At 41.1% G+C, this 25,860-nt stretch overlaps 1 protein-coding gene across 1 annotated transcript in view; it reads left to right on the forward strand.

Annotated features, from left to right (window-relative positions):
- The window catches only part of XKR4 (XK related 4), a 411,991-nt gene that overhangs the window by 242,760 nt on the left and 143,371 nt on the right, over nt 1-25,860 (forward strand). Inside the window, exon 4 of the mRNA XM_029924011.1 lies at nt 12,224-12,423. Within this exon, the coding sequence (XP_029779871.1) occupies nt 12,224-12,423 (200 nt within the window). The remainder of the gene's footprint in view (nt 1-12,223; nt 12,424-25,860) is intronic.

Consider the following 25,860-nt stretch of genomic DNA (forward strand, 5'->3'; position numbering starts at 1 on the left):
TTCTTAAGACTAGAAGCTATACTATTTTGTTACTTACCAGTGTCTACTGTTGAGATATGCATATGTGTGTGTGTAGTAAATGTATATACATACATAGTGTAAAGTTTTGTAGCCAAGCAACAAGAAAATAGCACTTGGTGGAATTACTATTTATTCAGTTCTTTCTTTAAATAATAAATTACTATTTATCCATGTTGTTTCTTTAAGATTTTACTCTGCATTTTTCAGGTAGTAGAAATAAAAGTGGTTAACAGCTGAACTGTTTAATGTGCTATAAGATTGAGAAACAATTCAGTATTAGAATGTGATGGCAGAGTACCCTCATAGCTAGTAATGACTTCTGATTCAGCTTGTGACATATCAGTAGTGAGCACTGGATCACATTTTTATTTAAAGACTGGCGTATTCATATGAACCACCTGAAACGACAGTCATGCACATCACATTTCCTCACAAATACTTGAAAGATCTCAGTCACATTATATTTCAGATTGAGCACATATGTAATGCTTGACATGATGAATGTTTGGACTCCCTTCCCTCCCCTTCAAGTTGATTGCTTTTTGCCATGTTATGCTTAGGTGATGTGGGAGGCTATGAGGCTAGCCCAGGTTGCTCTTTGCACTTAGAAAATAACTAATAAGAAGGAGCTGAGAATTTCAATTGAATTGGAATGCTCAGAGAATCACCAGACTTGAATTGTGCCCACGTGTATGAAGAGGGTGGGTTATAAGTGGGTGTCTGTGGGTGCAGCATGGTGGGAGTTAGGTAGATGCGTCAGTGGGCACAGCTTCAAGAAAGCTGAGGAGATTACAAAATCAAGACATTGGCAGACCAACATTATTGTGGTCAAGTTGGTGCAGAATTCCTGGTGACCTTTTGTGATGTAAGAAAAACTGTGTCTTCCATTAGTATACTTCCCCAGGCAATAATGAGAAGAATGACCCCCAACAGAAAATGAATCACTCCTATGGGAAGAGCAGCAAATGTCATCTGAACATATTTACCTCAAGGAGGAGGCAGAGTGCGTTGGTATTTCAGAGTGGGCTCTTAGTGGGAACATGTCCCATTAGCACTAATGAGAGCAGTGGAGTTAAGCGGCCTCTCTCTCATGCTCAGGGCGTATTTCATCTTTAGTGCTAAGCTTTGAAACTTTTTTTTTTACCTCTGACTTGAAACTCTTTGGTAATTAGGCTAAATCTTTTACTATAAACGTGGCTTTCTATGAATCCTCCCTGCCGTGTGTTTGAATATCTAATAATATTGAAGCTTTTCATTCCTATCCTCTTCCCTGGTCACCATTCCCTATCAGAAATATCTTTCGTTTGTCAATACAGCAAAGCCAATCCTAAGAAGGAAACTCCTAGAGAGTCCTTCCACTCCCCCTCTGGATCCCAACCTGGATTCTTTTGTTGCTCAGAAGGTCTAGAAATTCTCTCGTTTTACAATAGAGTGGTAATCTTTTTCATCTGCCCCTCCAGAAGACCGGGCAAAGTCATCCAATGTGATGGAAATACTCCCATGAATAAAATGCCTAAGGAAAATGAGAATGGAAGACACAAAACTACCTTCAGTTACTTCAGGATTAAAACGATGAACATTCTAGAAGAATCCAGAGCTTTGATAACCTTGGAGAGCAGCCACATTCCTATCGTGAGCCAGGCACGTGTGTAAGACACATCCTCCATTCAACACTCACAGCAGCCTGTCAGGAGGGACGGTTACCTTCATCTTCAGATAGGAGAACTTGGCTCAAAAGCTAAGTGGCTATAAGATTCAGAGCAGAGGAGGGGCACCTGGGTGGCTCTGTCGGTTAAGCATCCAACTTCGACTCAGGTCATGATCTCACGGTTTGTGGGTTTGAGCCCCACGTCAGGCTCTGTGCTGACAGCTCAGAGCCTGGAGCCTGCTTCAGATTCTGTGTCTCACTCTCTCTGCTCCTCCCCTGCTCATGCTCTGTCTCTGTCTCTGTCTCTCTCTCTCTCTCTCTCTCTCTCTCTCTCTAAAATAAATAAACATTAAAAAAATTTTAAAGATTTAGAGGAAAGGAAATGCTTTCCACTGAAATAATAATAACACAGATGCCAAGGAGACAAGACTGCGTGGCCTCTGCCTTCAGGCATAGAAAGGGTTGTTTCTCAGGGACAGGCCATTAGCCATGCTCCTCTCCCCTAGAGTCAGAGTAGACATGGGGTTATAATGCAGTGCAAAGGATCTAGATTAGACTAGGAAGGTAGCTCACAGCCATGAACTGCTTTGCTGTGTCTCTCCAGCAGCTGGCTTCCAAGAACCATTCAAGAGCTAACCCATGGTGTCATATGGACCAAGCTGTCCCCACTCTCAAGGACTGGAGGATCCAATTCTGTGTGTCTGATAAGTATTCTGAGTGGGGCAGAGTATTCTGTCTGATAAGTATTCTGTGTGTCTAATAAGTATTCTAGGTCCGACAGAGCACAGTGGGAGCATTTGTCAGACCAGTTGGGTGAATGTGCAAAGGCCATCACAGTGAGAGTCTTTAAGGGGACGGCGTGCAACAGAGGCTAATGTTGCTACCACATCTGTCTATGACAAACAAGTGGGATTCAGCACCGCTCAAATTTCTTCTGTTCCTGTTGTGATTCCAAGTGATTTTGCACTCCTGTCCCTGGCCAGGGACCTCTTTGTCTCCTGGGGTTTGCTTCTAGACCTGCAGCCTCACATCTAGCATGCTCTCAGTCTTCACCACAGGGACTGTAATTCTTTATAGAAGATATTTAACTTTGAAAACCTCTTCCTTAGAAACCCAACTCCAGCCTAAGGGTGCTTAATGGGGGAAATAACCCCAAGGCTCTTGAGTTGGTAGCTTAAAAAAAGCAAACAGGAGCACCTGGATGGCTCAGTCAGTTAAGTGTCCAGGTTTGGCTCAGGTCATGCTCTTGCAGTTCATGGGTTTAAGCTCTGCATCAGGCTCTGTGCTGACAGCTGAGTCTGGAGCCTGCTTTGGATTCTGTGTCTCCCTCTCTCTTTTCCCTCCCCCATTCATGCTCACTCTCTCTCTCTCTCTCAAAAATAAATAAACATTAAAAAAATTTTAAAGAAACAAAAAACACCACTATGGAAGAGTAAACTTGACGGTTTTGCTTCTTTTTCAAGGAATACAACTGCTTTTCATTGGAACACAAGCCCTTCATTATGTGGTTCTAAACTTCTGTAGAAAAGGAACTCCTGGGTCTATTTCTCTGTATATACTTCTCAGTCTCCTATGTAGTTTACTAGATAAAAAACAATGAAGATTAACCTAGTTTCTTTGAAAAACTCAACATCTTTACTCATTTGTTAGAACTGAATGGTAAATGTTACCAGTTGTCCTTTGCTCCCTGCATTGATGGTTTGTCTCTAGAACAGGTGATATTAGCAGTGAGGAGAGTGCTGTCTGGGGCTTTTTGTCACATGCATAAAATTTCCTGTCCTGGGAAGTAAATTAGCAAAGAAGTAGATCTCCCTGAAGTCAAACCTCTTGTCATTCATGCTTTGGAAGCACAATGTGCAATTGCATGATGGTGGTCAAATGTTGAGCAAAAGCTGAAATGCTGAAGGCTTCTCTTCGGGGCTTACTTTCCACCTGGAAGGCAGGAACCAGCACAGCCCACATAAGAGATAGCGCTGACAGAGAGGAAAGAATAAGACATTGAACTTCATTGCCCCTCTCACCTGGGGCAAATTTTTCTTACCAGGTGGTGAGGAATAAATGGAAATGTATGTGACACATAGTACATGTTTATACTCACAGTCATTGATTCTCTTCTATTTCAACCTCCCTTTCACATAGCAGATGAAAAATAAATTACAAAAAAAATACGACTAAAATATGTTATGCAATTAACATATTGACAAGATGGAAGAAATCCAATTGTAATTGTAAAGCCTCTTTATTCTCACCATTTTTCAGAGCACAAATTTGAGAAAAAACCCATGCTGACATCTCCCCAGGACCAAGTTATGGGCATAAGACTCCCAATATTGACCACAGCTGATTTAGAGAAAGTAGAAAATGATCCTGATATTACATGATATTCCCAACAGTGCTAATATTTGTTAAATATCATAAACCCTTGTGTCCTTCAAACCAGAAGCAAAACTCGATATGACATAGGCTATTCACCAATCTCATTGAAGTAACTAATGATGAAGAAATACAATTTGAGGGTTTTTTCCCTCCAATTCAATTGAGCACACATTTGTGAATGCTTGCATGAACAAAAATAGTGTTGAATGGTATAGCATCGATAATGAATGGGCACAGTCCAGCCTGTGAGTGCTTGAAATGGAAGCCAACATATGTACCAATAATCCTAATGCAGTGAGATGCCTGCAGTATTAAACTCAGCACACAGTCAGGTGCAGGGAAGGATTCTTGGCCTCAGGACGCCAAGGAAGGTATTCTGAGGGGAGATGTATTACCAGAATTTTAAACCACAAATATTAAGTGTCCTTAAGGGAGAAAAGAGGGAAGGCCATTCCAAGAAAAGTTAACATGAATACACAAAATACTTTCTGGTGAAGAGAACTACATATGCAAAGACATTTACTATCAGGACACAGGGCTTTCCCCACCCCCATCTTTCTGCCTTTGCATATATAGCTCATTTGGACTTAAAATAGTTTTGTTTTGTTGTGTTTTTACTATTCTTGGTTTATAGGTGTTTCAGCTCTGTGTGTGCATTTATTGGAAGGTTTGATTTTGTGTCCTCTTGTATGAAACTCCCTAAGGCCAGATAACTATTTGTCATGTTCCTTAGGAACAAACCTACCACCGCCATCGGGTTAACTGAGAGCTTCCCGTGCTATGAAAAACAAATCTTTCATTGCCCCAGAAGGGTTCAGTCCCCATGGGCCACCAACCAAGGAGATCCATTTGTAGCTTTTCAGCTTGTGGCTGGAGAGTTTAGAGTACGCATAATCTCCTCTGCAGGTGAAAACTAGCAGTAGAAGAACTCCAGGAGGCATTTGTGTGAGCTTTACTGCCTTTGTTAATGCCATGGGGGCCCTGGATTTTAAACTTCTGTGATAATCGCAAGCAGGGTGAGCACTGAAATCATTAATTTGTTCACTCAACATACAGAGGCTGTCAATGCTCTCTTCACTGATTATCCATTGCTGACACCTTCTTACCACCAATAAAACTGGCAGTCTAGTGAAAATCCGAGTCTTTCTCACCTGGATTATTTCCACAGTCTTCCAGACAAGGTCCCTCTCTACCCCCTTGCCCTCATGCCTTTCCTTTTCACACAAGAACCAATTTTGTTAAAATGCAAGTCAGATTTCTCACTCTTTGGCTCAAAACCAGACAATGGCTTCCACCCCCCCTTACAGAAAAATACAAAATTGCAAATGTTGCAGGTGTTGAATACATACTCCTTGAAGGAATGAAATGCCATGAATTAAATTGAGAAACTGAGCTAGATGTAGGGGTACAAAGATGGGGACATTCTTTTTTTTCCAGGGGTTTACATTTGGGATGTGAGATGGACTCAGAAATGAGCAAATACAAAATAATGTTATTTTTCTCTGGTCAAAGTCTGCATAAATATAGTTGGGGTACAAACAATGGAATGGCCAGTCCTTCCTGGGTAGTAACAGGAAGGAAGGAAGGAAGGAAATGATACTCGGAGTCATAAAACAATGGAAATTCCAGGGTGTTAAAAGGTGTGGAGTGACTCTTCAGGCAAGAGATCCACAAGAACAAAGGTACTGTGGTGTGAATTCATAGTCAAGTATAGCAGGACACAGGATATAGGATGGGAGGAGGCCGGAGGGTGCAAAGGCCAAAAGTTAGTTTAGAAGGGATCAACTAAAAGCCTTACCTGCCTCGCCTTGCTTGAGTTCCTGTATATCATCTAGGCAATGGGGAGTCGCTGAGGATTTTACGATGACAGAAATTAGGGGGCGCCTGGGTGGCTCACTCAGTTAAGCTTCTGACTCTTGATTTCAGTTCAGGTCATGATCTCAGTGTTTGTGTGATCGAGCCCCCATGTCGGGCTCTGTGCTGACAACACAGAGCCTGCTTTGGATTCTCTCTTCCTCTCTCTCTGTCCCTTCCCCACTCTCTCTCAAAATAAATAAATAAATATGAAAAAGATTTTTTTAAAAGCTGGCAGAAATTAAATTCAATTTATACATATAGAAGCACTGTGAAGTGTCCATTAGAGAATTCAAAGTTGATTAAAAGTAAGAACTAACATTTACCAAATGCCTCCTATTTACCAGGGTCTGTGTTAAGTCCTTCACTTTTACTTCATTTAATTCTCAGGCCAGCAGATGCATTGGTACTGTTCTCTTCCACTTTTAGAGATGGAGGTGCTAAGGCAGAAAGATGTCAAGCTTAAGGTCATGCTGTAGTAGTTTACAGAACCAAACCAGAAACCCAGGGAATCAGACTTTAGAAAACTGAGGGGAACATATATTAAGGAGATAAAGTTCCAGAACATAGTCTATTATCATATCATATATATATATCATATATCAAGGGAGGGATAGCAGCCTCATATGACCCTTAGGCTTCTAGCTTAAATGACTGAATATATGGCAATATAGATTATTATTTATGAGATGGGACAAATTTAGAAGAAGAACTAATAAAGCATTTTGAATATATTCATTTTCATATGCCTGTGGGAAATCCAGAAAACAGATGAACATACAGGTTGGATTTCAGGTGAAGGATGGAGGGGGAGATGCAGATTGGAACAGAGGAGGAGAGGTCATGGGGTAAACAAGATCAAACATAAATAAAAGAGTATTATTGGTTGAATTGTGTCCCCCTAAAAGATGTTGATGTCCTAATACCCTACACTTGAGGATGTGATCTTCCTGTAAAACACAATAAGATTTTGCAGATGATCAAGTTAAGATGAGGTCATTAGGATGGGTCCTAATCCAATATGACTGTGTGTTTATAAAAAGGAGAAATTCAGACTGAGACATGCACACAGGGAGAAGACCATGTGCAGATGAATTCAGAGAGTGGGGTGGTGTAGCCACAATCCGAGGAACACCACACAGTGCCAGCAAACCACCTAAGCTAAGGGAGAGGCATGCAACAGAGCCTCCTTCACAGCCTCCAAAGGAACCAACCCTACCAACAGCTTGACCTGCAATTTCTAGCCTCCAGAACTGGGAGACAATCCATTTCTGTTGGTTAAGCTACCAGTATGTACTTTTAAAGTACGTACTGTTAAAGCCCTAGCAAAGCAATACACACAGGGAGAGCATGGAAGAGCGAGTGATTATTGGTGATCACTGAACAGATACAGTCAGTTCAGAAATGAGTATGCCAGTCAATGAAGCAAGACAGGCATTCCCAGAAAAGAATGAGCTTGAGCAAACACATGGAGGTCTAAGAGAGGAGGGGCCAGCACATTGCACCAGACTAATCATAAGCTGTGGAGTGGTGACAACACAGTGATCTGTTCATGAAAGTCCCTATAAGCAGCATGCTATGGACTTCATCTTATAACTGATGGAGAGCAATCCGAGGCCCCAGGGAATGAGTAATTCTGTGTTTGTGTTTTAAAATGCTCTTGTTCTGTAAATGCAGTGGCAGTGGCAGCATAGTTTTTGAAACTACCAAAACTATCCCATTAAAACAAGCAGAGCAAAACTGAAGTTTTATTGCTATACCTGCAATAAAGCTGCGTGATGAGATATCCCCATAGTTACCAAGGGACAAATTAGGGACAGTTCATAAAAGCCATGTGATATTGGCAACTGTGTAGGAAGGAGCAGAAGAAAGACCTTAGGAACAGGAGAACCTCCAAATCAACAAGAGCCACTCACTGGAAAATGCAGCAGGCAATCATAGAGGAGAGGAAGAAAGGTCTAGAAGTGTGTTCTCAGTAACCCAGGGCAAGGGTGAGTCTAGGGGGACCATCCACAATGAAATCTGATGCTATTAGAGAAGCCTCATTACCCACAGACTGCAGACCCTTCCAAGACAAGGCTCCAAATTGAGAAGAATCTTCTGGGGATAGATGCCAAGTGGAGCAGGATAAGAACAGTCACCAGAAATGCTAAGAAATGACTAAGAAGGTCCAGATTGAAAGGAAGGGTCAGAGATACGGAGACAGCTGATGTCAGAAAATTGACAAGTTCTTACTTCATGAGAACAGTAGAGGAATGAGCTCTGGAGCTATGAAACCAGCCAAGAGATCCTGGCCCCCCTGACCCCACCTAAAACTACATAAAAACTAAATTAACTCATTAAACTCAGCAATGAGGAAAAGATCAAAACTATTATAAGCAAAGGAAAATAAGAAACATGATGATATTCCTGCAGATAATGAAAGCATACCAGAAAAAGTAGAAAACAGATCAAAACCTTAAGCAAATATTTCAAAACGAGTTGAAAGAAATGAAGAGAATTATAAAAGCTATGAAGGAAAGATATAAATCAGAACTAGAAAAGCATCAGAAATGAATAGGAAAAAAGTAAGATTTGACAAGAAAGATGATATAACCCAATATGGAATTATAATTTTTTAAAAGCAGCTCAAAAAGGAAAACTCAACTACTAGGAGTGAGACACTATCCAAACACCATAGTTAGAAGATAAATAGAAGGTAGAAAGGGGGAAAAATTAAATCAGTAAACAATTTGAGATGAAAAGAGTTCAGGGAAGTTGATTGACACAGAAGATAAAGAAGATACAACATATCTAAATAGGAGTCCTTAAAGAAGAAAAAGAAAATAATGGACAAAGGAAGGAAGGAAGGAAGGAAGGAAGGAAGGAAGGAAGGAAGGAAGGAAGGAAGGAAGGAAAAATAATCTCAATACTGTAAATCAAAAGACTTAAAACTATATAATGAAGATTATACCACATTCCAGAAAAACTTGTGCAGAATGGCCAATATCAAGATACATTCTAATAAAACTATAGGTTTTCAAAAGGAAACAGGATATTCTGTGGACATCCAAACAACAAGCTCAGGTAGTTTTAAGAGAAAGAATATCAGATTTTTATCAGACTTCCATGACAACACTTGATGCTAATATGCAGTAAATTAACAGATTTAATAGACTTAAATAAATAAATTGCAGATCTTAGATCTTGTACGGGATATGCATAGATTTTATAGCCAGGCAACCTGAACCTCCAGTGAAAAGTTTGCCCCAGCTTTTCTGCTTTTATACTTCACTACTGTATCTTGCCCATTCTTCCCCTTTGGTATTGGAGAATCTTTGCATTGGGTAGGTTCTTTCACAGACTCTGGAAATGAGCACCAGTTTTCATTTAAAATTGTGATATTTTAGGAAACTTATTCCCACTCAAGGCAAGATTGATAACCGCATGCTGTTATAAATGTCCAAGAATTCAAAGAATATTGTCCCTATGCACCGTTCTTAAGTGATCTACTAGAGAATAAGATTTAGTCAACCAAACATACTGCAAAGACATTGATATAACAGCTAGAGAGGTATTCTAGTGAACAACAACAACAAAATAACAGTGACATGAAAAGCCAAACCAACCTTGAAAATGAAAAGCAAAACTGAAGGCATCATGATTCCAGACTTCAAGTTATATTACAAAGCTGTAGTCATCAAGACAGTATGGTACTGGCACAAAAATAGACACATACATCTATGGAACACAATAGATAACCCAGAAATAAACCCATAACTCTATGGGTCAATTAATCTAATCTAGAGACCTAAATGTGAGGCATGAAACTATAAAAATTTTACAGAAGAACACAGGCAGTACTGTCTTTGACATTGGCCATATCAACTTCTTCCTAGATATGCCTCAGAGGCAAGGGAAACAAAGGCAAAAATAAACTGTTGTGACTTCATCAAAATAAGAAGCTTCCACACAGTGAGGGAAACCATCAACAAAACTAAAAGGCAATCTACAGAATGGGAGAAGGTTATCTCCTTCTGATAAAAGGTTAGTATCCAAAATATAAAAAGAACTTATAAAAGTCAATACCCAAAAAACAAATAATCCAATTAAAAAATGGGCAGAATACATGAATATCCATTTTTCCAAAGAAGACATACCTATGGTCAATAGACACATGAAAAGATGCTCAACACCACTCATTATCAGGGAAATACAAATCACAACTATAATGCGATATCACCTCATACCTGCCAGAAGAGCTAAAATCAACAATACAAGAAACAACAGGTGTTGGTGAGGATGTGGAGAAAGGAATTCTTTTGCACTGTTGGTGAGACTGTAAACTGGTACTGCCACTATGGAAAACAATATGGATGTTCCTCAAAAAGTTAAAAGTAGAACTACCCTATGATCCAGCAATTGCAGTACTAGGTATTTACCTAAAGAATACAAAGAGACTAATTCAAAAGGATATGTGCACCCCAAGGTTCATGGCAGCATTATCTACAATAGCCAAATTATGGAAACAGCCCAAGTGTCCATTCATTGACTGATGATTGGATAAGGAAAAGGTGGTATGTTTATACAATGGAATATTACTTGACCATTAAAAAGCATGAAATCTTCCCATTTGCAACTTCCATGAGGATGGAAGTAGAGAGTATTATGCCAAATGAAATAAGTCAGTCAGAGAAAGACAAATATTATATAATTTCACTCCTATGTGGAATTTAAGAAACAAAAAAGTATATGTGCAAATGGGAAAACAGAGAAAAGAGCAAACCAAGAAACAGAATCTTAACCATAGAGTGCAAACTAATGGCTCCCAGAGGGGATGAGTTAATTAGGTGATGGGGAGTAGGGGGGGGTCACTTCCTGTGATGAGCATGGGTGATGTACGGGAAAAGTTGAACCATTCTATTGTAAACCTGAAACTAATATTACACTATATGTTAATTAACTGAAATTTAAATTAAAACTTTAAAACATTTTTAAGGGTGATAGACTCAGATATCACTATTTCACAACCCCTAATGAATGATTAGATCTAGGAAATGAGCGACAGTGGATGATGGCGTCATAATGCAGAGCAGTAGGGTCTCCTCAAGAAAGTACTCAACCTCACCTGTTAAAATTGATCAAACTTGAGTCTGATCAGCACTAACTACCTCACTGCAGAAAACAAAAACGACAGCTTTGCTAACCACACCTCATGAAGGCAATTGTCAAAATCAAGACAGTGAAATATTATGCAGGAAATGAAAAAACAATGCAAGAGGAATCCATGGTGTAAAAGAGACTTAAGATACATGTCAAATAATCCTCACGTATGAGTCTTATTTGGATTGTATTTCAAACCAACTAAAAGAAAATACGATAATCAGAAAAATATGAAAACCAAGTATTTGATAATACTAAATTATCTTTGTGATGTAATAATGGTATTGCATTTATGCATGTAAATTATTTTTAATAAAATATTTACAGATGAAATAACATGATGTTTGGGATTTGCTTAGAGATAATCCGGTGGCAGGGAATAAGTGGAGGTATAAATGAAAAATAACATGCGTATTGTACATACACGTATCAATAATTACTTAATCTGGGTGGCTCAGTACAAGATTTTTTCTCCTTTTGTATATGTTTGAAATTTTCAATAATAAAACGTGGTATTTTTTTTAATGTTTCTTTTTGAGAGAGAGAGAGAGAGAGACATACAGAGCATGAGTGGGAGGAGGAGCAGAAAGAGAGGGAGACAGAAAATTCGAAGCAGGATCCAGGCTCCAAGCTGTCAGCACAGAACCCAGTGAGGGGCCTGAACCCACCAGCTGTGAGATTGTCACCTGAGTGGAAGTCGGTTGCTTAACCAGCTGAGCCACCCAGGTGCCCAAATAATAAAATGTTTTTAAAAAGACATCAGGAGGGTTGACAAGCACATACGCTTTAATACTTCAGGCTTGCATGGAGCCCTAGGAGAAATCCATCTCCTAAATACCACTGAGCTCACAGAGAAACTGATCAGAAAGAGTGTCCGTAGATTGACAAGTAGCAAATCCCTCCTACACCTGAGTTTCCAACACATTTCTGCCCCCTCTTCATTTTCCAAGTCAGTGAAATGCCTTGCATAAGGACAAAGATTGCAATGACTTCTCAAAGTGAACTTTCAAGAATATGCATCCTTGTTAAATGGTTAACTTTGGGCCCTGAATTGATAAGCCACTAACATAATTGTTACACGTGTACTTGCATATTGTGATTTGCAGAATAGACAAACAGCCTTGGTGTTGGAGTTATAAATTACCACTCATTTCTTTCTTATTCTCCGTGTTTTCTTTCTAGATATTTCCACACAATATACTTAGGTATTCGCAGCCGGCAGAGCGGGGAGAATGACAGATGGAGGTTTTACTGGAAAATGGTGTATGAGTATGCAGATGTGAGTATGCTGCATTTGCTAGCCACCTTTCTGGAAAGTGCTCCACAGCTGGTCCTGCAGCTCTGCATAATCGTACAGACTCATAGCTTACAGGCCCTCCAAGGTAAGGGCTTGCAATGTGGTGTCTGAATTGGGGGAAAGCTTGGCTACGTTTGTCACAATCCGAGGGACTGTTCTAATACGCATTGTTGACAGAGGCCACAGTCCTCCCTGGTAGAAGTCTGCTATGTGACACAAGAATTTGTGAATGATGCACGTTTTCTGCTTCACGATTACTTTTTATGGCTAATTTATGCAAAGACGGTTCTGGCTTGCCTTCAACCTGCCCTTTGAGTAGGAAAAAGAATTGTGTGACTTGACATTTGGCCTGTGTGAAAATAGAGTCAATGGAGTTTTTCTGGCTTGTATGGCAGAATGATTTCCAAAAACTGGGGGGGGGGGGGGGATAGATGGCTTAGCTCTCTCTCTTTCTAATAATATTTAGAACATATTTGAATATTAGGGTAATCTCCAAAATTTCCTTTTGACATTGAGAAACAGAGAGATTAAAAGGAAATGGTAAAGATGACCATAATATTGTTTTCAAATCATGGGGGGGGATGTTCTCAATATTTAACAATATATTGTTCATACACTGTTTTATAAAACAAATATCAGATTAATATCTTTGTTTTGCTATCTTGTTTGATAATCTCATTGGTCAGATTAACACTTATAACAGATCTGCCCTGATGTTTCCTTAGGATCTGATACGTCTTTTCTAGCAGCAAGAAAATCAGACAGACCAGTGAGCTTATAAGTGAATAAATGGCTGGCTAGATGTTGGATACATCACTATTTTCTAAATAAGGGGTTTCCTGGTAATTTGTCAGTTCTGTAACTAAACAGATGTTGTGAAACAGTTAACATGTTATAATGGGCTGGCTTTGTTTTGATCTCATTAGAGTCTTTGCTGTGGTCGTCCTGTTCTGGGCCATGCTCTAGCTTGAGATTTGATCTGATTGGTCTGGAGAATCTCTGTAATGTCCTTGTAATTTTTTATAGCAAAGAGCACATTAGTTTAGATGGAGCACTTTCATTGTCAAGGGGCAGGGGGGCATATTAGAGGAAAAGAAAAATTCAGAGTGTACTGGTAGACAGGGACCCATTTCTTTGTGAATATCTGGCCCACACTGACTCCACACTAGAATAGCTTAGGTCCAAGTAGTTTGAAAAGAGGGTCAAAGAGATCCATGGGGTGTGATTCTCAAATGCTAGAAACCACCTTGGAAGAAAGAGAAAGTGGGGTGTTAGCATGGAAATAGATGAGAAAGCAAGATGTATGAATTAGCTGTGGATGACTCTCTTTAGCAGTGAAAGACTACAAGGTGCAGAGAGAGGACCTGGCTTTGGTTAACTCACTTTTTTGCCATAAGACCTTGTGCCAGTCACTTAATGTCTTGGGGCCCCCACTTCTCAAATGTAAAGGTCACAAATGAAACTAGATGTAGATGATTTCCAAACTCATTTGAGCTCTATTCCATCTCCATATCAGTGACTGCCCCATAACCTTACAAGACCAGGTATATATGCATTAGGAAATGGTGTGTAAATAAGGACACCAATTTAAAGGCAACATCAAACTACCTCTCTATCAAGGAATCTAGTACTTATCTCCAGAACAACTTGACAATCTCTTACTGTAGTTATACAAAAGGAATACCCAGGCCCAAACATGGAGTGTCACAAGCTGCCTTCTTTATGGCCCAAGATTACTGGATGTCCCTATGAGTTTTCTAAAATATTTAGAACATCATAAAGGGGTTTTTATCCTAAAGATGATGAAACAGAGCAAGAAAGGTGAGAGAGAGCCTAAGAAAATGAGATAACTTCAGTTCAAGAGTTTATAGAAAAAAAATTAGAGAAAAGGCAATCTTTAGTTTTTCTCCAATTTTTCATTCTCAACATAGGAATCAAAATTCCTGTTTCTCAGAATTGTGGCTCCTCACTGATACCTGGTGTCCTCAGCTCATCTGCTAAGTTCACATTTGCATGAGGCTTGCTTTGGCAGCCAGGCCTCGTGCTTGGCCAAGGCAAGCCATGCTGTCAAAATTGAAAAACTCTAGGGGGAATATGTTTTGTGGTGCTCCCAAGGTGGTCAAAAGACTTGGCCGATTCAAAGATCACTAGGATCAATGCAAGTCGTTGAGTACATGAGCCTTCCAGGTAGATGCTTATTTTAACAAGGGAGGTGGGCAGAAGGTTACATTGAAAGACCAAACAGTGGAAGTCCCTGAGAGCAAACAACCATCCCCAAATCTATAGCAAATCAAGGCATTTTCAGAGAAATCTGTCTTCAGAGAGAGCTCCCAAATTCAACCGTCTACTGATAGATGATCCCGCTTGAAATAAACCAGCTTATAAATTAAATGATGTGAATATATTACAGGAACAGAGCTTTTCCCCTCTAGGAAAAGAAAAATAAATGAGATGGAAGCTAGTCTGACATATATTTTCATATATATTTTTGGTGTAAGATTCTTGGGTTTTATATGTAAAAACAATAGTCTGTAATGAATGCAAATAATCAATGGCATGAACCCTCTGAAGGATTTACAAATAGCTCAGAATTAAAATCTTTAAAATATTCTTTTTTATTTTAATTTTTTATTTATTTTTGATACAGAGAGAGACAGAGCATGAGAGGGGGAGGGGCAGAGAGAGAAGGAGACACAGAACCGAAAGCAGGCTCCAGGCTCTGAGCTAGCCATCAGCACAGAGCCCGATGCAGGGCTCAAACCCACAAACATGAGATCTGACCTGAGTCGAAGTCAGAGGCTTAACCGACTGAGCCACCCAGGCTCCCCTAAAATTGTCTTATTTAGTGGGTAGAGAGCGAACCTTAGTCTGCAAGTCAATCTTGTATATGACTGTCTGGAATTATTATTTTTTAGTATAAAAAAATAATGCTTTTTATCCCAAGTTCAACCATCTGTTACTCTCTGAAGTTCTCTCTTTTAAAAACTAATAAGAGGGGCACCTGGATGGCTCAGTTGGTTAAGCGTCCAGCTTTGGCTCAGGTCATGATCTCACGATTCGTGTGTTCGAGCCCCGCATTGAGCACTGTGCTGACAGGTAGTTCAGAGCTTGGAGCCTGTCTTCGGATTCTGTGTCTCCCTCTCTCTCTGACCCTTCCCTGCTCACACTGTCTCTCTCTGTCTCTCAAAAATAAAATTAAAAAAACATAAAAAATAAAATAAATAAAATAAAAACAAAAACCAATAAGAAAATCAAACAAAAAATATGACCTGTTAAACTGTTGCTTAAAAATTGTATTCCCCTGTGTAAGTTGGCGTAGCCCTAAAACACTGTGACCTGTGAAAAGCTTTTCTCAGCATTCCTTACTTATTGAATAATTAAGTCAGAGATACCTCATCGTACTGGAGGCTGACAGGCTCAGTAGAGAGCCACGCAAGTAAAGCATAATTATTTCTGGGCTTTCCCTGTCTCAGGAAGGACACTTTGGCACCTGTCCTGAGACCAGGAATCAGAATAGAGCAGAAATTTGAACATGAACATCTAGTCTTTCACTCCACAGTGTCACCTTAAACAGAACTTCTGCCTTTCATTGGATCTGGAATTTCCCTGGGAATATCTGTCTCTGAAGTATAAGAAATACACAAGAATGTCCAACTGTACATGCGTAGCTATGATGGTGCATAATGCCTGAGACCACTTAGTACGTCATCCTGTACTTAGAGCTTCCAGTGTACATCTTGTTATGGTTTTCCAGTCCAATTCCATATTCCTGCCAGGAGAGGAAGAGACAGAGAGATTAGAGAGAGTGAGGAAGGAAGGAAGGAAGGAAGGGAGGGAGGGATGGAGGGAGGGAGGGAGGGAGGAAGGAAGGAAGGAAGGGAGGGAGGAAGGGATGAAGGAGGGAAGGGAGGAAGGGGAAATAAAGGGAGGGGAAGGAGGGAGGAAGGAAGGGATGAAGAAAGGGAGGAAGGAAGGAAGAAAGAGAAAGAAAGGAAGGGAATAAAAGGAAGGAAGGAAAGGGAAGGGAAGGAGGGAGGAAGGAAGGAATGAAGGAAGGGAGGGAGGGACGGACGAGGGAGAGAGAGGGAAGGAAGGAGGAAGGAAGGAAGGACAGAAAGAAGGTGGGAGGGAGAAAATGAAGGAGGAAGGAAGGGGATGGAGAGAGAGAGCAAGATAGAAAGACTGCCTGGCAAGCCAAGATGGGCAATGGTGTACCTATTACTCTCCATTTGAAGACACTGCTCTTGGTGTTAAAGTTGTAAGATGTGGTCCAAGGCCTGCCTGTCCTCTTTTCAAGCAACATCTCAAACCCATCCAGAGTCATTGATTGTATCTACGTGGTACAAGCTAAGGTAGAAGGTTGACTGTCTACCTTCTATAGAAAGAAGTTGCCCTACCTGACCTTTCAGTGTGCTAGGCTAAAGGGTCTCTAAGTGACTTTTAGTTTTGTGAGTGCAATTCTCCGAACACTTGGTGTCGGGTGCGTAGACCCAGTTGGCAGAGAAGGTATTGATTCAAGGACAAACAAGTGTCCCCAGGTCTTCAATAGCAACATAGTGTTGCTCCACGCCATGTTCCATGTGGTCAAAGGGTATGCTCCATGGAGCAGCTTGGGAAATGCTGAGCCGGGCCATGGCACACTATGTATTCTTCGGGGTGTGTAAGTCACAGCTCTCGCTGGTGCAGCAGTCACCTGGCCGCCAGAGCCAGATGCATGCCCACCAGTGAAGCCATCATCAGAAAAGTGATCTCTTCAAAGGAACCATCTAGGTAAACCAAAAGAAATCAGCCTTCACTAGATGCAAGTGGTTCCCAATTTGCTAACCCAAACGTTTCTTACATTCTCAGCCAGCTTAAGCTCTTCATTTCCAATTTCCCACTTTACTTGTCATTATTGGAAAATCTCATTTTGCGCTCTCCATGTATGTGGCTTTGATGTGCAGAGTGAGTGACAAATAACTGCCTTCCCACAGGCCATGTGTGCAGGACAGCTTTGTTGAGCAAGAAAAACACCAACGCCTACTTCGATCCTGATTTCTTCATATCCAAAACCCCATGTGCTGCCCCTTTTCCCAAGAGTTTATCCTGAATACTTCGTGAAAGGAGCTTTTTCACTCCTGGGGGCGGGGAGAAGTTTCTAATGATTCATTTCCTCTCTTGCATCCCGTGAGATCACGGGGAAGTCACACGTTAAAGGGCTGTCCTCAAACATCCTTGAAGTGTGAAAAACACCTCATTTGCCACATCCTGCTGAGGACTTTCCAGACCCAAATCATGGGGGACCCAGCTGTTGAACTTCGCAGAAAACATAGGGCCACACCCGGCTTCCTTTACTGGTTCAGGTCAGGGAAGAAACCCAGCTACCTCCGGGCTCAAGGCCTTGCCTCCCCTGCAGGATGACTATCTCCATATGTACCTGGTTTCACCTCTGGGTTCCTTCAGGGGAGGAGAAGCACAGGCAAGAGTGCCAGCCTGTGAGTGGGACTGTGTCCCACATCCCTTTAGATCTGTCTCCTTTGCAGTTGCTATTTTCATTAGTTAATTAACACGTTTATCGAATGTCTATTATGTGCATGATGGTGTGTGAAGTTCTACAAAACTTGTCCTAAAAAGTTCATTTTTTATTAAAAGTGTATAATGTGACATTATAAACAACGTGGAAAAACATATTTAGAAACTCCTAATTTGTCCAAGGGTATTCTAGAATGTTCTATTCTCTCGATGGGGTACTTTGAATGAGAGGAGCCCTTAGACCACAGCTAGCTCACCCTCCCTCACGGAGGGCCCACTGAGCCTCTGCTTGAGCACTACAGGACAGTTCTGACTGACTCACAGAAACGGTTGGAAAGGGCCTTCATGGGCATCCAGCCCATCACTCTGCCTGACCCACGAATCTCTGATTGACTCCACCTTCACTCACTGCATTCAATTTCAGGGTCCACCCTCTCGCCACAAAGGCTACTCATTATCATTTGTCGGATAAGCAAAAGCTCTCCTCTCCAACTCTGAGCAGGCAGTACCCATCCCCTCTGTGGAATGTTCTTCCCAATGCCCTTAGTGCATTGAATGTTCATGCCAAGCAGGTTACTTTTAGTCCAGTTGTCTCCTCGAGTTGAGCTGAAAGCATCACAAGAGTCATTGTGGGTTTCTAAAGCTGCTGGTTTTAACTTCTTCCTTGTTCTTATGACCACTGAGTTCACTTAGCATATAAACTACATGAAATCTGAATGTGAAAAAGAGGTGTTTCTGTGAAAACTATGCTGACAGTTTCAGGAAAAGCAAATAAGATCAGAGCAGAGGAGATCCCTCTGCTATCACCTATTGTCTGTCCCTGGAGGTAGTTTGTGCTGCCCTGAGTGTGGCGGGTCAGGGGGCCACACCCAGGCCACTGCCACCCTGTAGCATGGTGTGTGTGCCCATAGCCACCTGCCCTCCTTTGCACAGTGCTTGCCAAGAGCCGTATGCACATACCTTCCACGTCTCCAAACCACTCTGTGGGTTTTAGTATTATATCTCTGAACATTAGCTGCCGGTTTTTTGTTTTCGTTTTTGCTTCTTTGCTTTTTGTGATGATATGTCAATTACAGTACCATTCCTAATCAGGAATGTAGACCATGTTAGACATTCCAAAAGAAGAGATTTACATCAGGCTGTCTACTGCATGGATGCTGAGAAACTGAGTGGACAAAAAAAGCAGATGTCATAAAAGTAAGAGATTCCTAATGAAGGGGAGAAGCTCCCAACCCCAGAGCCAGAGGAATGAAGGCAGACGAGCTCAGATATCAGGGGAGGGCAGGACCTGGTGGGTATGGCTGACAGCAGCTGCTGAGCTTGACATTGACCTGCCTGTAAGGTGGCCAGGCACGGATGGAGCAGGGGCCCCTGGAACTGGTGAGGTTGTGCAGGACCAGAAGGGGCTGAGGACAGGAGGCAGGAGCTTTAGAGGCCAGTGATGCTAGGATGCCAATACGAGCTGGAATCCAGGAAAAAGTCTCCTCTCCTCTCCTCCTACCTTCCAACCTCCTGCCAGTGCGACCTCTCAGCGGAACTTCCTGGGAAACCAGCTGGCCAGAGGATCCCAGAAATCCCTGCAGTCCCAGCCCTGCCCGCAGACAACAGGTAACACATTCCCCATCTGCTGTGTTACTCTTGCCTGCTTCCAGCTGAGACAGGATAACCAAGCTTGTTAAAGCCGAATGACCACTGTATGAGACTGATGCAGAGGCTTTAGATCATGAAGGTTGCTTCATGTGAAAGATACCCAAACAGCTGAATTTGGCGACGGATATGTCTTCCTTCATTGTGTGACCACAGAGCTCAATTGGCCACACAGCAGTGTCCAGCAATCAATCCTACCTTATCTCTCCCAGAGATTCATTGTCCTGCCCCCAAGCTCAGTTTCCTACCTTCCCCTACATCCTCATACTCGCAGAGCTCTGCATCTGTCACTCTGAACTGCTGGCCTCGCTTCTTCTTTCAGTGAGAAGACAGAAGCAGTCAACCAGGAGCTGTTTTATTTTCCACTCTATCCTTACCACTCTACCAGCTTCTACTCCCGTCCACCTTGAGTCCCCCCATTTACAAGGATAAACTGAGCATTCACCTACCCATTCACTCCTCCTCTGTGCTGGATTCTATTCCTGCTCACCTCCTCAGGCATCTTCTTCGTGAAGTTAGCATCATTCCCTCTCCTGCATATCGCCCTTTCCTTTTACTGGATTGTTGTGAGCATCTTGCAATGACTCCCATCTTTATTAAAGGAAAAAAAATTGACCCTTATCACCTACTACCATAGTACCTTCTTGTTCTTCACAGACTCCTTGAAAGATGGGGTCTACCGTCTCTCCTCTTCCTCACTTCTTATGCTCTATATCTGGTTTTGTTTTATAAATTTTAAACCTTATTTTTGAAGTATAACACATGCACAGGAAAGGACACAACCATCATAAGAAACTGCTACCAACAGAGGAATATTAACAGCATCACAGAAGTTCTGCTCTTAACACATCCACACTGGCATCTCTTCCATTCCTCCTAAGTACGATCACTATTATGATAAATTGGTTTTCCAGGTTTTTGAGGTTTTTATACATAGAACCATACATTGCTGTGTGTGAGTGTGCATGTGCATGTATGCGTGTTTCTGGGTTTTTTCATTCAGCATTATGCATGTACCTGTAACTCTCATGTTCTAAAATAACCCATCGTAAGAACAAACCTCAGTTTATTTATCCATTCTGCTGTTGTTGATGGACACCTGGTTTGTTCTCAGTTTGAGAGCATTATGAATAGTGTTACTCTGGATGGTTTTTATGTGTCTTTACACATGTACATGTATTTCTCTTGGGTTAATACTCAAGAGTGAAATTGTCAAGTCCTGGAGTCTAGGCACCTGGGACTTTCATATATGATGCCGAAGTGTTTTCCTAAGTGGTCATACCAAATTACAGTCATTGCTTGCAGCAATGTGTTTGTGTTGAGATTGCTCCAAATCCTCTCTAACATTTAGCATTGTTGGTCTTCTCAGTTCTAGCTCTGAGTAGGATCTCAATGTGATCTTTGTATTTTTTTGCATTTCCTGATAATGATTAAATTAAAACATGTCCTTGATTCTTCTCTGTTTCCTTACACCTTTATCCAATCATTCAGCAAGTTCTATTCGATCCACCTTCAAAATATGCCTCCAAGCTGATCCCCTACACCACCTCCACCACAACCTCCTCCAAGCCACAGTCTAGTTCGACTTCTCCCACAAACTGCTCTACCTGCCTCCTTGCCTCCACAGTCTACTTGCGTATAGCAGCCATAGCAACCTTGTATCCTTTTGTCATTTTACTTCACTCTTTAAAACTCTGGTGATTCTTCATTGCAATGAAAACAAGTTCAACATTTTTTTTAATGGGTGTGTGACAAGTTGCCTTGGTTTGACACTTCCACACCTTCTAGTCTTTATCTACTCACCCAAGCTCAGTAGCACTATCCTGCTATTTCTTAGATGCACCATGTTGGCATTTGCTGTGCCTCAGCCTTTTCATTGCCTCTTATTCTCACATGACTCAGCTCTTCATTCAGGACCACATTCAAGCATCACTTCTAAAACCCACATCACCTTCCCCACCAATAGACTCTCCCTCTCTCCTCATTCTGTGTTATTTTTGCCATAGCCAATTGAAATCATATTCATTCACATGAATTATTGTTATTCTTATTCTGTCACCTCTAGTGGAGGGCAAGCAGTGTGACATCAAGGAATGTAGAAATGACACTGAAAAAGAGAAAAGCACTCAAAAAGTTTTAACTAAAGAATTGATGTAACTACCATGTTCAGGAGTTACCATATTTCTTACTGGTTTCTCAAATGGACTAGGCAACACAGACTGCTGTTTAAGTTTCCATGGAAAATCATAGTGTCATTTTACATAGTTGAAAGACATAATATAAGCTCCCCCAAATATTGTATTTTTAAAAAAAATATTTATTTATTTGATAGAGAGAGAGCGTGTTAGCAGGGAAGGAGCAGAGAGAGGGGGTCAGAGAATCCGACCAGGGCTCTGTGCTGACAGTAGAAAGCTTGATGCAGGGCTCACACCCATGAGCGATGAGATCATGATCTGAGCCATAGTCACACACTCAACCGACTGACCTGCCCAGGTGCCCCCCAACGACTGTATTTTTACATATTTGGAAATTTTAAAATATTACCTTTTATTCTCCATCACACTTGCTATTCAAGATAACATAGAAAGCACAAACAGGGGCACCTAGGTGGCTCAGTTGGTTAAGCCTCCAACTTCAACTCAGGGCATGATCTCACATTCGTGGGTTTGAGCCCCGCATCGGGCTCTGTGCTGACAGTTCAGAGCCTGGGGCCTGCTTCGGATTCTGTGTCTCCCTCTCTCTCTGCCCCTCCCTGCTCATGCTTTGTCTCTCTCTGTCTCAAAAATAAATAAAACTTTAAAGAAAATTTAAAAAAAAAGAAAGCACAAACATACACAAAGGAGAAAATAAAAACCATCTTCCTGACAGAAGTAATAAACATCCTACCACTTAGTAATAATTAGTGATTATACTTTATTGTTTTTCCTTATAGACTTCTTTCACCTTTTAGTATATGTTATATTACAATAGAATTAAAATACAGATACTGTTTTGTAACCTCTTTTTTTTGACAACACATCACGAACGTATGTCCATAACTATGTGTATATAGTCCTACACCATTTCTAAAAACTACATAATTTACCAACATGAATTATCTTTTTCCTTTCCATAAATTCTCTGTTTTTAAAATCATAAAGTTATCACATTATAGTAAGAACTAAATCTTTGCAATAGCCTCAGTTATTTCTCAAAGACAAATACCTAAAAGTGAAATTGCTGGATTTAAGGACAAGCAGAGTTTGAAGGTTTTTGATACATACTTTCACATTGACAATTTTAAAGTACACTTCTTTTTTTCTAATTTTTTGGTGTTTATTTATTATGAAGAGAGAGAGACAGAATGCAAGCCAGGGAGGGGCAGAAAGAAAGGGAGACATAGAATCCAAAGCAAGCTCCACACTCTAAGCTGTTAGCACAGAGCCCCATGCAGGACTTGAACCCATGAAATGTGAGATTATGACCTGAGCCAAAGTCGGACGCTTAGCTGACTGAACCACCCAGACACCCCTTAAACTACACTTCTTAAGAAGAATTCTGCAATGTCTCAAGTTTCTGATTCAGAAGCACAGGAAGTCAGTGAGAGCAACAATTGTGACAAGGACAGAAAAATGGGCACAACTCTTGATATCTAGGAAAGGGCTCTTAATCATGCCCACTGGAATAGAAAGGGCTTAATTCCAAGAAGTGTCCTCATCTCTTTCCTTGTTACTTCATTGTATTCACCTTTATAAACCTTATAAACTCTGTTCTATTAAAGAGCAGCAGTTCATTGTTGATGAAACAAAATTTTAAGAACAACTCCATCAGAAACTTTTGATTTGAACTGAAATTGTAAAAAAAAAAAATTGCAGACAGATGTGTTCCTCAGAACACAGGATAAAAATCTGACCAAAGAAAACTTGTAAAGGGTTAATGATATATGCAGCCTCTACAATGGACAGTTGTGATCTCTTCTAGCTTTATAAATATACTAAATTTATCCAATAGCATTTCGTGCAAAGCCCTGCTGGGTACTGAAAAATAAATAAATGACAGCATGTCCTCCCTTCCAGGTGCTGACAAACTCAGTAGAGTCTGCAAAAAACAAGGGTAACATTAGCGATGATGCCTGAGCTCAAAGGCATCATCATTTCCTTCTTGGCAGCGTGGACCACCACGCTTGGCTCATACCAGGCAATCAATGGGTATTTGTTGAATAAAATGAAGAATGAAAGCTGCTATGTGGCAGAGGCCTCTGCTAGGTATGACTGATACAAAGACAAATGGCACAGCCCCTGGTCTCAAACAATTCAACCCACTGGAAAAGAAAGACCAAAAAGCCATTTTAATTCTATTATACTCTATATTCTATTTGTGGCCACGTTAAGAGACTTTGGTGACACAGAATGATCCCTTCTGGACAATGTTACAGGGGAAGGTGAAATGCCATGCTTGCTGACTGTGCTCACAAAAGATGTCAAGGAATATTGGAAGAATCATGGAAAATTTCATGGAAAGAATGGCCTCCGAGCTGGGGTCACAAATGATGCCTAACAATTTTCCATCTTCGTTTTTAAAAAAGAAAAAGATAGAAACGTGAACAAAACCAGAAGCGGGGAGGCTGGTGGTTTTGTCTATCTATGCAACACTGGTGATAATAATCTTCTCAAAGCAATGGGATTATTGATATTATTCATAGCACATGATTAAGAGTTATTACTCACACTCGAAAGATCTTTCTAGTGGCAGGGAAAATCCTTGCATATATACTTTTAAGGAGATACAATCCACTTTCCTCTATCTCTTACTTTTCAACCTGTGTTTTTGCATTGTTCAGTACTTGTGATTCTCGATAGATAAATCAATAATATAGTAAACTGCCAGTCTGCTTAATCAATACATAGACAGAGATGAGTTTGGAACACTGTCAACAACTTTGTGGGGAGAGACTTACAAAGCTGACATGACTTGTTGGCCCATCCTGTTCTATTCTATTGAAAGGTATTGGCCGGTAAGTGGGGGGTGTCGTGGGGGTAATGGTATTATTGATCCCTTTATTTCACACTCAATACCCTCTGAGTCATGGTACCTCCCCAAGTTATACTTAGAAGAAAAGAGAGAAGCTTCATTTGCTTATGGATTCAAGTGCTTGAAATCAACTCTGCATGGTAGATCAGTGCCCAGCACAGCTGTGAATAGTTTTGAATTTGAATCATTTTGAACATAATATGAAATAAGGGCCTGCCTATTTTTAGGTTCTACTTAATTATCTTCAATAATCAAGCACCAGTCTTGGTGTTTTTCCACTCAGTCTTCCTCCTCTCTCCCTCTCTCCTTCCCAATGAGATGTGAGTGAGTTTGTACGCATGTTCAGGGGCAGGGTCACAGACTGGGGTACGAGTGGGGGACTGATGGATAATAATAATTGCACATGCATGCCTGCAGAGAGAAGAGACCGGGAGGAAAGGTGCAGAGTGCTTGCTAAAGCCTGGCGGATCCAAGAGGCACACCTAAATGAAGGGCTGTCTGCAGCAAACAGCATCCCCAGACACTGGCTGCTCCTTTGCCTTTCTCTTGGCTTTGTTTGCCAACCTCCAACCTCCCCAGTTATCAAGAGCGTGTCAACACTTCGCACCTCCAAGAACACAGAAGCCTGCGCTTATTTTCCATTTACCGAACCTTTGGCCCAAACTGAGAGCAGGTGTTTACTTTGACTGAGTATCGACATACTGTAATTATTATTTCTAAACACTAAAAATCACTGCTGTGAAGAGTCAAACACTCACTGAGCAGGGACAAAGCGGGGGCAAACTAATACAAAAATCATGAGTGGCTTACTCGGGCTTTTCCCCAAATAGCTTTATTTTCTAGGAAGCCACAGACAGTCTGAGGAACAGGATTTTCTGACACGATTCTGATTCACTGGGTGGATGGGGGAAGCTCCCACAACCACTGAAATAGTTTTAATCACGAAGTCTGTTCTTTATAGACACACTTCTGCCATCCGAAAGACTACACCCTAGCCCAGAAACATATTTTCCGCTTATTTGGCAGATTGGAATTAGACTGAGTCTTGAGCGTTCCTTAGACGTGTAAGTTAATATCGTCCTGATGACTTGGCAGGGTAAGGAACTACCCTCATTTCCTGTTGAATGATTTCAAGAAAGGCTTTAAAAAACATATCCCACTCGTGCCTAGGACTGTATATGGGTGAGAGATCCAGAGCCCTGCTTGCTGTCAGAGCCAGATGCAAAAGCAGGAGGAAAAAGAAGCAACTGATTCCATTGGTATGTAAACGTGCCTCCTCCGTATAAAACCGTGTGGAGACTCACTCCTCAGCTCACAATGAGCCACTGATTGCAGAGGGACAAGGCCCCCAGAG

Source organism: Suricata suricatta, chromosome 15 (genome assembly GCF_006229205.1).
Source record: "Suricata suricatta isolate VVHF042 chromosome 15, meerkat_22Aug2017_6uvM2_HiC, whole genome shotgun sequence".
In the NCBI taxonomy this organism is placed as follows: domain Eukaryota; kingdom Metazoa; phylum Chordata; class Mammalia; order Carnivora; family Herpestidae; genus Suricata; species Suricata suricatta.